The sequence below is a fragment of the Pan troglodytes genome, chromosome 9 (assembly GCF_028858775.2).
Source record: "Pan troglodytes isolate AG18354 chromosome 9, NHGRI_mPanTro3-v2.0_pri, whole genome shotgun sequence".
NCBI lineage: Eukaryota > Metazoa > Chordata > Mammalia > Primates > Hominidae > Pan > Pan troglodytes.
This window is the reverse complement of record NC_072407.2, coordinates 18,870,024-18,882,949: the sequence shown is the minus strand read 5'-3', so window position 1 is coordinate 18,882,949 and position 12,926 is coordinate 18,870,024. Positions and strand designations below refer to the sequence as shown.

Sequence of the window (12,926 nt, the reverse complement as noted above, 5' to 3'; positions counted from 1 at the left end):
TATATTATACAAGATTCAAATTAATAAACCACCTAAGAATCTAGAAAATTATAATCACCTAATTATCTGTTAACATAAATTTTAACAAATAGCTATGATCCAATCCTGCCATCTACTGTTTCAAATGTGAAACTATACAGCTCAAAAGTATAAAACATGCTCAGTAATACCAGAAAGTGGTTAACACAGAATTTGTGCCAATTCCAATATTATATTAACATAATTAGAAAACTGAGTAAAGAAAAAACTTATGACAAACTCACACAAGGATCAGTATCCTTCCTGGCTTTCAAAAGACAAAGTACTGTATTATTAAATCCTTTGTTATCAGGGTAAATGTATATATTTACATTCGGGAGATTTCAGCTCCTGCATTTTCCCAGCCTCATTTACTTAAAGTTACTGATGCCTTTCATTTATAAGATTAGCATTGTTCAGTTCCCCCAAGTAAATCCTCAACAGAATATAGAATATATTAGTGGTCTCAACCTCCAGCAGGCACAGGATTTGAAAGTCTGGTTACCTTAAACCTAACAATTGTGATGAGCCTTGGAAACGTGCTCCTCTTTTCAGAAGTCAGTAATTCTGCAGACCTACCTTTGGATACTATTCACTGGATTGGTGGCTAACCCTGTAATGGCCACTTCTATCGATTTAAAAACTTCCCCAGCATCCAATCCTGAGTTGATCCTGATTTCCCTAAACTATCTCATGTTCTCAGGGATCCAGCACATTTTGTACCCAGCCTATCAAAGTTTTAGGACAAGACACATTAGCTTCTTTTTAATAATCAGTTTCTCTATTTTACCATATTATTACTACACATGTTGTCCTATACCTAAAATACTTCAACCATTCCTTTCTGCTTCCAGAACTATTTGAAACATTATTGACAGAAACAAAGTAGACGCATTTGATTCAAGTTTCTTAAAAGGCTCTGCAGATTTTACCTTGAAATGCCAAATTCTTGATGAGGCCTTTTGCCATTATTACGATCCCACCTTGAAGACTGTTCAACAGGTAGCAATCCTGAAGTTCCTGAGCTTCTCCTCAGCTGTGGAGTTGGCAAACTATTCCTATTTAGTCCCTGTTGAATAATTTAACAATGGTTTAAAATGTCACTCTTTAATATGCTATATATTTAATATTAGTGATGGCACATGAAAGTATCAATACAAAGTATATTTTTAACATGTACAGAGAAAAAAGAAACATTTTATTCTGAAAAATCTGTCAATTTACTCCAAATTTCACACTATTTTGTTATTCTATTCCTCTTCCTCCTACTAAAAAATATGTCTGAACTCTATAATTTAAGCTAGATTCTTTTTCTTTTGTACATTTTACTACTTGTTTCATAAGAAACAATCGGCAATTTAAAAAGTGGATATGAAAGATTTACCCTGAAAATCAACTTCAGAGGACAATCTTAGGATCAGGGATGATCAGCCCTATATTCTAAATTTTTTATATTTTCAGTACAGTGCTATAGAATTTACTTAGTTGTTAATCAGGAGAAACTGCAGGATTCTGAGTTTGAATAAATGACTGAGTTAAATACAGAACACCTTTAGCATTAATATTTTGCCCTAATTTTAAAAAATATTCTCAACTAACCCAAATGTTCAATTACCAATATTCCATTTTTGACCATTATAAATAAGTGTTTTACTGAGATTTACATAATAGTTTCTGCTTCTTATGAATTTCCTCTATCAGCAGACACTGCAGCAATCTCAGAGGTAAGTATCTGTCTTATATTTCAGTTTTCCCAAGGACACTGATTTTGTAAAGGTTAATAGTTAATTAGACCTGCAGTGAAAAAGTCCTTTATGTTAATATCCTTGTTGACTGTCATTTAGGTTCATATGATCTTTCTTTGTTCTTAATGTGTATAAGATAGTTATATTGTCTGTTCCTTTTCCCTTTTGCCTATTGTTTGTTCAATAAATGCCTTTGCCCTTTTCTGAAGTAACAACAGGCTTTTTATATGCTTTTCCAAAAGGAGAGACAAATTCGATATAGAGTTCTAATAACGAGTTTAAAGAACACAAAGAAAAGGAATAAGGGTTACTTCCTGGTTCTTATATGACTTACTCTATCAGTAGATTCCAGAACCCAAAATAACCTTGATTAACTACAATGCTCAGGAAATGAGGCATTTAGGCATCCTGTTTAATTAATATTATGTTTAAAATGTTCCTAAAATGTACCAGTACACTTTTCTACACACTAAATACTGATATCAATATGATTTCTGATTAAAAATTTTAAGAATTACTATTTTTAAAAATTACTATCCTGAGTATCAAATATCAACAGAAAATGCAAAGAAAGAGTAACATATAGAGTGAAAACTAACTCAAGAATACATTAGAGTTATTTTATTTATGGTTTATTGCTATGCCCTCTGAATGCTTGTGATTAACCTCTTTCTTATAAGATAGAGTGCTAAAAAGGAAGTCATGTAACTAAGTACTAATTAATTGGGTTTTGACTAATGTAGGTGCTACTGCATAAACTTTAAAAAAATAAAAGTATCACATAACAATGTTCCAGATTGTGATCAATACTTCTGAAATCCTTTTCCTCTAATTGGGTTTAACTTTTCAACATTTCTAAACCCTAATGCTGACAACTGATAAAATTAACTGATGATCAAAATCCCTACAAAAACTATATTTACCTGTTTCTAAGTTCTATAAGCATTATTACAATTGACAAAATTAACTGAAATAAATTTTGTCTTCTCTTGGTTAGTTTCCTTATCTGGAATAAAGTGGTTGAGTAAAATAATTTCTACAATGTTTCTAGTTTTAAAGTTTTATGATTTTAGCTATTGGCAAAGATACTGATAATAGTCAAATAAAACAAGTAAAAGCACTCTGAACAAGGATAATGCATACCCATTTAGAACAGTATTTATTATTTTCTAAAGAAAATCCTATTTTGAAATATTTATATTTTAAAGAGAAATTAATCCTCTATTCTAATGATATAAAAATCAATGCCTACTGGGCTACAGTAATCTTCAGTAGGTGTAAAAGGGGGAAAACAGGGTTCAAAAAACTTAAAAATCATTTTAAAATAATTCTATGTAATTCATAAAATGAATATGATAATGACCATTTCTTCTTGGCTCAACAAGAACAATTCCTAGATTCTAAAGAATAAAATAGAGCAATAACATGATCTGACTACTAGTTTGTTGTACAAGCCTGGAACAAAATTTGCTTGCTGTTCTCTACTTCTTAACAAGAATAATAATACATAGTTGTTATAACTGCTAATCACAGCAATGTATTTAAAATAAAAACTGAATACTCAACTATAATTATTTGAGCTTATAATTGCCTCTAACATCCCAAGCAGCTCAATATTATGTCTGGTCCTTGAAACGAAAATTGTATTTTATATAGAATTTAAAGGAGCAGTTAATTTGAAAATATCATTAAATTTGATAAATAGGGTTAGATGATTACTGTATTTCGACCTTGTTAAGTTTTCTATCCCCTTTCTCAGCTGGGTCCTCTATTTCAGAGCAGGGGTAAAATCCAGGAAATGGTGTGAGAGGATTAATCTTTGGCCTACAGGAACCTGAGAAAGCACCCATTAAGCTACTAATACTCCGTAGAGAGGAAATGACTTGTGGTGGAAGGCTTGGATCAGTCAGAAGATCTGACACCATATTGCGAGCCTCATTTAGCACTGAAAGATCAACTCCATTTCCACCTCCAGAATTCTAGAAAGAAAAAAAGTGAAATTTTCATTCATTTGTACATGGCATAAATGATATAACAAATGGTATAATTCTAACTTAAAATTTATATATATATATATATGTAGCAAATAACCGTGAACTTTAATTTTTTTCTTTTTCGCTAGCTGATTATCACATTATATTTAATGGTATTAACTACTAACACTGAATTACCTTATGACTAGTATAAAACTAAATCTGTATTTACTTTAAAGTCTGTAATTTGAACATTTCATTTGATTATTTCCTTTCCTTTATAACAAAATTTCTTTTAAACATACAAACCATTTATTTCATTTACCTTACTCATTTTAGAGGCAGTCTAACACAGTGACAAGGTTTTGTAGCAAACATACCTGAATTTGAAACCTAAACTTTAATCTTACCTGTGTGACCTTGAGTAATTTACTTAACCTCTGAATATTTTAGTGTCTTCAATGTAAAATCAGGATAGTAATGTCTACCTTACTATGGGCTAATATGAGAAATCTGATAATATATGTAAAGCAAATAAAGCAGTGTATAATGTATGATTTAAAGCACAAAAAAGTATTATTACTATTAATATTATGGAAAATGATGAGATAAAAATATAGAAAAATATGTTATAGTTCAAAAGAGATAGCGATAACTTAAAGATGAATAATTAACAAAAACCTCACAGACAGGGTAGCATCAGGCAAGGCCTTAAAAACTTGGTAGAAAAAAATTTTTTAATTTAGAAGAAATATGTCACCGATGTAAACATGAGATGATTTTTACTCTTTGAAAAAACATACATATGATGTTCAACTCGATTACCCACAGAAATAAATGGACTAGTAATCAGAACAGTAAATTAAATGTTACTTTTGTTTTTTGTTGTTGTTGTTGTACCTTGAACTTACATTTGGGTATGTTTGCAATTAATAATTATTCAAATTAATGAGTTCACAACAAAACTGTTTATTAAAGTATCCCCAATACATTTTGGAACTGAGAAATATTATGAACATTACACCAAGCTAGCTAAATAATGTCTGCTCTTTGCGGAATTTTTTTTTCTTATGAAGTGTTAATATGTATTAGTTTTCACTTTAAAACATTTCCTGATACCAGGGCATAGCCCAACTATTTCTAGCCTTTCTCCCCTGCAAATACCACTAAAATAAACACCTGTCTATATATGTTACTGTGAACAATTAAGCATATTTCCTATACACAGCTTCCCATAATCTGAATTGCTGAATGCAAATTAACATGTTAAAATAAGGTCATTCCTCTAAAACTGCCTTAGAATATGTTGATCAAATCTACACTTCTAATTGTATATAACAGCACCTATTTTTCCATATCCCATTACAATTAGCAACTATGAATTTAATTAATCCCTGATAGGCAAAAAAACCTCTAATTGCTGTTTTAACCTGAATTCTCTGATTATTGTGATTCTAAATGTTCCTTATAATATTTGCATATTCAAACGGAACACACACAAAAACAATTTTTGTTTGCAAGTAACCTTTCCTCAATACTGTTTAAAAACTGTTGAAATTAGGAAAGAACAAATCACAAATTTACTGAGAGTACAGTGTGACTTTCACTTTAACAATACAAGGTAATTAGAATCTACTCATAAATATCTCCAATGACAACAGGAATACCTCATGTAAAAAAAAATCATTTTCATAGACAAATCTGTTTTTCATGGTCAATTTTTCCTTTTCTTCATATTGTATCCTTTTAAGGTAAATACTTATGTCAGGCCATAAGTTTGCTGTTTTATTATTTGTTTTGTGTTTGTTTCTTCTGTTCCTTGTTCCTCTGTTTTTTCTTGCTTTTCTGGGGTTATTAGAATATTTTTATGATTCCATCTTGATTAATTTATAGAGTTTCTGAGTGTATTACTATATAAAGTTTTCTTAGCGGTTGCCCTTGGCAATACAATGTACATATGTGACTTATCACAGTCTACTGGTATCAACATTTTACCACTTTGAGTGAAGTGTGAAAACCTTACTACGAGTTAGGTCTCTACCTTGCTTACTTTTAAGTATAATTGTCTTGTCTTGAGTATCAGATGATGTTATAATTTTTGTTGCAATCATCAAATATGATTCATGAAACTCACAAGAAGGATAGTCTATTGCATTCTCCCACTATTTCTTCTTGTTTCATTGTTCTTTCTTCCTTCCTGTTACTTCAAGAGTCCTTCTTTTATAATTTCCTTTCTGTTTAAAGCAGGGGTTCCCTAACCTTTTTGGCATCAGGGACAGGTTTCGTGGAAGACAATTTTTCCACAGGCTGGGTAGGGGTGCAAGGAGATGGTTTCAGAATGAAACTGTTCACCACAGATCATCAGGCCTTAGATTCTCATAAGTAGCGTACAACCCCAAATCCCTTGCATGTGCAGTTCACCATAGGATTTGTGCTCCTATGAGAATCTAATGTGGTGGCTGATCTGACAAGAGGCAGAGCTCAGGTGGTAATGCTCATCTGCCCACTGCTCATCTCCGGCTATGTGGCCCAGTTCCTAACAGGCCACAGACCAGTACTGGTTGGTGACGCCTGGTTTAAAGAACCTCCTTTTGTCTTTCTTGCAAGGTAAGTCTCTTACTGACAGATTCTTTTGTTTTCCTTCATTTCACAATGTTTTCCCCTTCATTCTTTTTTTTTTATTATTATATTTTGTGTTCTAGGGTACATGTGCACAATGTGCAGGTTTGTTACACGTGTATACATGTGCCATGCTGGTGTGCTGCACCCATCAACTCCTCATTTACATCAGGTATATCTCCCAACGCTAGCTATCCCTCCCAACTCCCCCACCCCACTACAAGCCCCGGTGTGTGATGTTCCCCTTCCTGTGTCCAAGTGTTCTCACTATCCAATTCCCACCTATGAGTGAGAACATGCAGTGTTTGGTTTTTTGTCCTTGCGATAGCTTGCTCAGAATGATGGTTTCCAGCTTCATCCATGTCCCTACAAAGGACATGAACTCATCCTTTTTTATGGCTGCATAGTATTTCATGGTGTATATGTACCACTTTTTCTTAATCCAGTCTATCACTGATGGACATCTGGGTTAGTTCCAAGTCTTCACTATTGTGAATAGTGCCGCAATAAACATACATGTGCATGTGTCTTTATAGCAGCATGATTTATCATCCTTTGGGTATATACCCAGTAATGGGATGGCTGGGTCAAATGGTATTTCTAGCTCCAGATCCTTCAGCAATAGCCATACTGTCTTCCACAATGGTTGAACTAGTTTACAGTCCCACCAACAGTGTAAAAGTGTTCCTATTTCTCTACATCCTCTCCAGCACCTGTTGTTCCCTGACTTTTTAATGATCACCATTCTAACTGGTGTGAGATGGTATCTCATTGTGGTTTTGATTTGCATTTCTCTGATGGCCAGTGATGATGAGCATTCAAGTGTCTGTTGGCTGCATAAATGTCTTCTTTCGAGAAGTGTCTGTTCATATCCTTTGCTCACTTTTTGTTGGGGTTGTTTGATTTTTTTCTTGTAAATTTGTTTAAGTTCTTTGTAGATTCTGGATATTAGCCCTTTGTCAGATGGATAGAGTGCAAAAATTTTCTCCCATTCTGTAGGTTGCCTGTTCATTCTGATGGTAGTTTCTTTTGCTATACAGAAGCTCTTTAGTTTAATTAGATCCCATTTGTCAACTTTGGCTTTTGTTGCCATTGCTTTTGGTGTTTTAGCCATGCAGTGCTTGCCCATGCCTATATCTTGAATGGTATTGCCTAGGTTTTCTTCTAGGGTTTTTATGGTTTTAGGTCTAACGTTTAAGTCTTTAATCCATCTTGAATTAATTTTTGTATAAGGTGTAAGGAAGGGATCCAGTTAAAGCTTTCTACATATGGCTAGCCAGTTTTCTCAATACCATTTATTAAATAGGCAATCCTTTCCCCATTTCTTGTTTTTATCAGGTTTGTCAAAGACTGGATGGTTGTGGATGTGTGGTACTATTTCTGAGGACTCTGTTCTGTTCCATTGGTCTATATCTCTGTTTTGGTACCAGTACCATGCTGTTTTGGTTACTGTAGGCTTGCAGTGTAGTTTGAAGTCAGATAGCATGATGCCTCCAGCTTTGTTCTTTTGGCTTAGGATTGTCTTGGCAATGTGGGCTCTTTTTTGGTTCCACATGAACTTTCAAGGAGTTTTTTCCAATTCTGTGAAGAAAGTCAATGCTAGCTTGTTGGGGATGGCATTGAATCTATAAATGACCTTGGGCAGTACTGTCATTTGTTTGTGTCCTCTTTTACTTCGTTGAGCAGTGGTTTGTAGTTCTCCTTGAAGAGGTCCTTCACATCCCTTGTAAGTTGGATTCCTAGGTATTTTATTCTCTTTGAAGCAATCGTGAATGGGAGTTCACTCATGATTTGGCTGTTTGTCTGTTAGTGATGTATAAGAATGCTTGTGATTTCTCCACATTGCTTTTGTATCCTGAGACTTTGCTGAAGTTGCTTATCAGCTTAAGGAGATTTGGGGCTGACATGATGGGGTTTTCTAGATATACAATCATGTCATCTGCAAACAGGGACAATTTGACTTCCTCTTTTCCTAACTGAATACCCTTTATTTCTTTCTCCTGCCTGACTGCCCTGACCAGAACTTCCAACACTATGTTGAATAGGAGTGGTGAGAGAGAGGCATCCCTGTTTTGTGCTGTTTTTCAAAGGGAATGCTTCCAGTTTTTGCCCATTCAGTATGATATTGGCTGTGGGTTTGTCATAAATAGCTCTTATTATTTTGAGATACATCCCATCAATACCTAATTTATTGAGAGTTTTTAGCATGAAGGGCTGCTGAATTTTGTCAAAGGCCTTTTGTGCATCTATTGAGATAATCATGTGGTTTTTGTCTTTGGTTCTCTTTATATCATGGATTACATTTATTGATTTGCGTATGTTGAACCAGCCTTGCATCCCAGGGATGATGCGCACTTGATCATGGTGGATAAGCTTTTTGATGTGCTGCTGGATTCGGTTTGCCAGTATTTTATTCAGCATTTTTGCATCGATGTTCATCAGGGATACTGGTCTAAAATTATTTTTTGTTGTGTCTCTGGCAGGCTTTGGTATCAGGATGATGCTGGCCTCATAAAATCAGTTACGGAGGATTCCCTCTTTTTCTATTGATTGGAATAGTTTCAGAAGGAATGGTACCAGCTCCTCTTTGTACCTCTGGTAGAATTCAGCTGTGACTCCGTCTGGTCCTGGACTTTTTTTGGTTGGTAGGCTCTTAATTATTGCCTCAATTTCATGGCCTGTTATTAGTCTATTCAGAAATTCAACTTCTTCCTGGTTTAGTCTTGGGAGGGTGTTTGTGTCGAGGAATTTATCCATTTCTTCTAGATTTTCTAGTTTATTTGCTTAGAGGTGTTTACAGTATTCTCAGATGGTAGTTTGTATCTCTGTAGGATTGGTGGTGATATCCCCTTTATCATTTTTTATTACGTCTATTTGATTCTTCTCTTTTCTTCTTTATTAGTCTTGCTAGCAGTCTATCAATTTTGTTGATCTTCTCAGAAAACCAGCTCCTGGATTCATTGATTTTTTGAAGGGTTTTTTGTGTCTCTATCTCCTTCAGTTCTGCTCTGATCTTAGTTATTTCTTGCCTTCTGCTAGCTTTTGAATGTGTTTGCTCTTGCTTCTCTTGCTCTTTTAATTGTGATATTAGGGTGTCAATTTTAGATCTTTCCTGCTTTCTCTTGTGAGCATTTAGTGCTATAAATTTCCCTCTACACACTACTTTAAATGTGTCCCAGAGATTCTGGTATGTTGTGTCTTTGTTCTCGTTGGTTTCACAGAACATCTTTATTTCTGCCTTCATTTTGCTATTTACCCATTAGTCACTCAGGAGCAGGTTGTTCAGTTTCCATGTACTTGAGTGGTTTTTAGTGAGTTTCTTAATCCTGAGTTCCAGTTTGACTGCACTGTGGTCTGAGAGACAGTTTGTTATAATTTCTGTTCTTTTACATTTGCTGAGGAGTGCTTTACTTCCAAGTATGTGGTCAATTTTGGAATAAGTGCAATGTGGTGCTGAGAAGAATGTATATTCTGTTGACTTGGGGTGGAGAGTTCTATAGATGTCTATTAGGTTCGCTTGGTGCAGAGCTGAGTTAAATTCTTGGATATCCTTGTGAACTTTCTGTCTCATTGATCTGTCTAATGTTGACAGTGGGGTGTTAAAGTCTCCCATTATTATTGTGTGGGAGTCTAAGTCTCTTTGTAGGTCTCTAAGGACTTGCTTTATGAATCTGGGTGCTCCTATATTGGGTGCATATATATTTAGGATAGTTAGCTCTTCTTGTTGAATTGATCCCTTTACCATTATGTAATGGCCTTGTCTCTTCTGATCTTTGTTGGTTTAAAATCTGTTTTATGAGAGACTAGGATTGCAACCCCTGCTTTTTTTTTTTTTTCCATTTGCTTGGTAGATCTTCCTCCATCCCTTTATTTTGAGCCTATGTGTCTCTGCATGTGAGATGGGTCTCCTGAATACAGCACACTGATGGGTCTTTACTCTTTATCCAATTTGCCAGTCTGTGTCTTTTAATTGGAGCATTTAACCCATTTACATTTAAGGTTAATATTGTTATGTGTGAATTTGATCCTGTCATTATGATGTTAGCTGGTTATTTTGCTTGTTACTTGATGCAGTTTCTTCCTAGCATCGATGGTCTTTACAATTTGGCATGTTTTTGCAGTGGCTGGTACTGGTTGTTCCTTTCCATGTTTAGTGCTTCCTTCAGGAGCTCTTGTAAGGCAGGCCTGGTGGTGACAAAATCTCTCAGCATTTGCTTGTCTGTAAAGGATTTTATTTCTCCTTCACTTATGAAGCTTAGTTGGGATGGATATGAAATTCTGGGTTGAAAATTCTTTTGTTGAAGAGTATTGAATATTGGACCCCACTCTCTCCTGGCTTGTAGAGTTTCTGCCGAGACATCCGCTGTTAGTCTGATGGGCTTCCCTTTGTGGGTAACCCGACCTTTCTCTCTGGCTGCCCTTAACATTTTTTCCTTTATTTCAACTTTGGTGAATCTGACAATTATGTGTTTTGGAGTTGCTCTTCTCGAGGAGTATCTTTGTGGTGTTCTCTGTATTTCCTGAATTTGAATGTTGGCCTTCCTTGCTAGGTTGGGGAAGTTCTCCTGGATAATAACCTGCAGAGTGTTTTCCAACTTGGTTCCATTCTCCCCGTCACTTTCAGGTACACCCATCAGACGTAGATTTGGTCTTTTCACGTAGTCCCATATTTCTTGGAGGCTTTGCTCATTTCTTTCTTTTTTCTCTAAACTTCTCTTCTCGCTTCATTTCATTCATCTGATCGTCAATCACTGACACCCTTTCTTCTACTTGATTGAATCAGCTACTGAAGCTTGTGCATGTGTCATGCAGTTCTCATGCCATGGTGTTCAGCTCCAACAGGTCATTTAAAGTCTTCTCTACACTGTTTATTTTAGTTAGCCATTCATCTAATCTTTTTTCAAGGTTTTTGGCTTCTTTGCAATGGGTTCGAACATTCTCCTTCAGCTCACAGAAGTTTGTCATTACCAATCATCTGAAGCCTTCTTCTCTCAATTCGTCAAAGTCATTCTCCGTCCAGCTTTGTTCCATTGCTGGCGAGGAGCTGTGTTCCTTTGGAGGAGAAGAGGCACTCTGATTTTTAGAATTTTCAGCTTTTCTGCTCTGGTTTCTCCCCATCTTTGTGGTTTTATCTACCTTTGGTCTTTGATGATGGTGACGTACAGATGGGGTTCTGGTGTGAATGTTCTTTCTGTTTGTTAGTTTTCCTTCTAACAGTCAGGAACCTCAGCTGCAGGTCTGTTGGAGTTTGCTGGAGGTCCACTCCAGACACTCTTTGCCTGGATATCACCAGTGCAGACTGCAGAACTGCAAATGTTGCAGAAGGGCAAATGTTGCTGCCTGATCGTTCCTCTGGAAGCTTCGTCTCAGAGGGGCACCCGGCCGTATGAGGCGTCAGTCAGCCCCTACTGGGAGGTGCCTCCCAGTTAGGCTACTCGGGGGTCAGGGACCCACTTGAGGAGGCAGTCTGTCCATTCTTAGATCTCAAACTCCGTGCTGGGAGAACCACTCCTCTCTTCAAAGCTGTCAGACAGGGACATTTAAGTCTGCAGAAGTTTTTGCTGCCTTTCGTTCAGCTATGCCCTGCCCCCAGAGGTGGAGTCTACAGAGGCCGGCAGTACTCCTTGAGCTGTGGTGGGCTCCACCCAGTTTGACCTTCAGGGCTGCTTTGTTTACCTACTCAAGCCTCAGCAATGGTGGGTACCCCTCCCCCAGCCTCGCTGCTGCCTTGCTGTTCCATCTTAGACTGCTGTGCTAGCAATGAGCGAGGTTCCGTGGGCGTGGAACCCTCCAAGCCAGGCACAGGACATAATCTCCTGGTGTGCCGTTTGCTAAGACCGTTGGAAAAGCGCAGTATTAGGGTGGGAGTGGCCCGATTTTCCAGGTGCCATCTGTCATGGCTTCCCTTGGCTAGGAAAAAGAATTCCCCGACCCCTTGCGCTTCCCAGGTGAGGTGATGCCTCACCCTGCTTTGGCTCACAGTCCATGGGTTGCACCTACTGTCCTGCATCCATGTCTGACAAGAGAGATGAACCCAGTATCTCATTTGGAAATGCAGAAATCACCCATCTTCTGCATCACTCATGCTGGGAGCTGTAGACTGGAGCTGTTCCTATTCAGCCATCTTGGAACCTCCTCCCCTTCATTCTTAAAGAATACTTTTGCTGGATATAGACTTTACAGCCATTTTCTTCCACCTCTTCAAAAGTGTTCTGCCACTTCCTTCTGGCCTTCATGGTTTTAAATGAGAAATCTGCTATTACTTGAATTGGTGTTCCCCTATAGGTTATGTGTTGTTTCTCTCTGGATGCTTTTTAAGATATTTTCTTTGTCTTTAGCTTTCATAAGTTTAATTATAACATGTCTTAGAGTAGATTTTGATGGGGTTGATACTATTTGGGGTTCAGAAAGCTTCTTGAATCTGTAGGATTAAGTTTTTGGCTAAATCTGGGAAGTTTTCAGCCATTACTTCTTCAGATACTCTTTTAATGCCACCCCCTTTCTCCTTCTCAAACACGAGCAATACAAATGTTGGTTCTTTGTTACTGCCCAATAGGTCCCTAAGGCTTGC

The 12,926-nt window shown here is 36.6% G+C and overlaps 1 protein-coding gene across 5 annotated transcripts in view; it reads right to left on the bottom strand.

Moving 5' to 3' along the window:
- The window catches only part of PDE3B (phosphodiesterase 3B), a 221,207-nt gene that overhangs the window by 77,405 nt on the left and 130,876 nt on the right, over window positions 1-12,926 (bottom strand). For 4 of the 5 annotated variants that reach the window (XM_016920438.4, XM_016920439.4, XM_016920440.4 and 1 more), the window contains 2 exons: window positions 3,494-3,742; window positions 951-1,087 (listed from right to left, as the gene is read on the bottom strand). In XM_016920438.4, the coding sequence (XP_016775927.4) occupies window positions 951-1,087; window positions 3,494-3,742 (386 nt within the window). The remainder of the gene's footprint in view (window positions 1-950; window positions 1,088-3,493; window positions 3,743-12,926) is intronic. The other variant, XM_009459986.5, reaches the window with a different exon arrangement.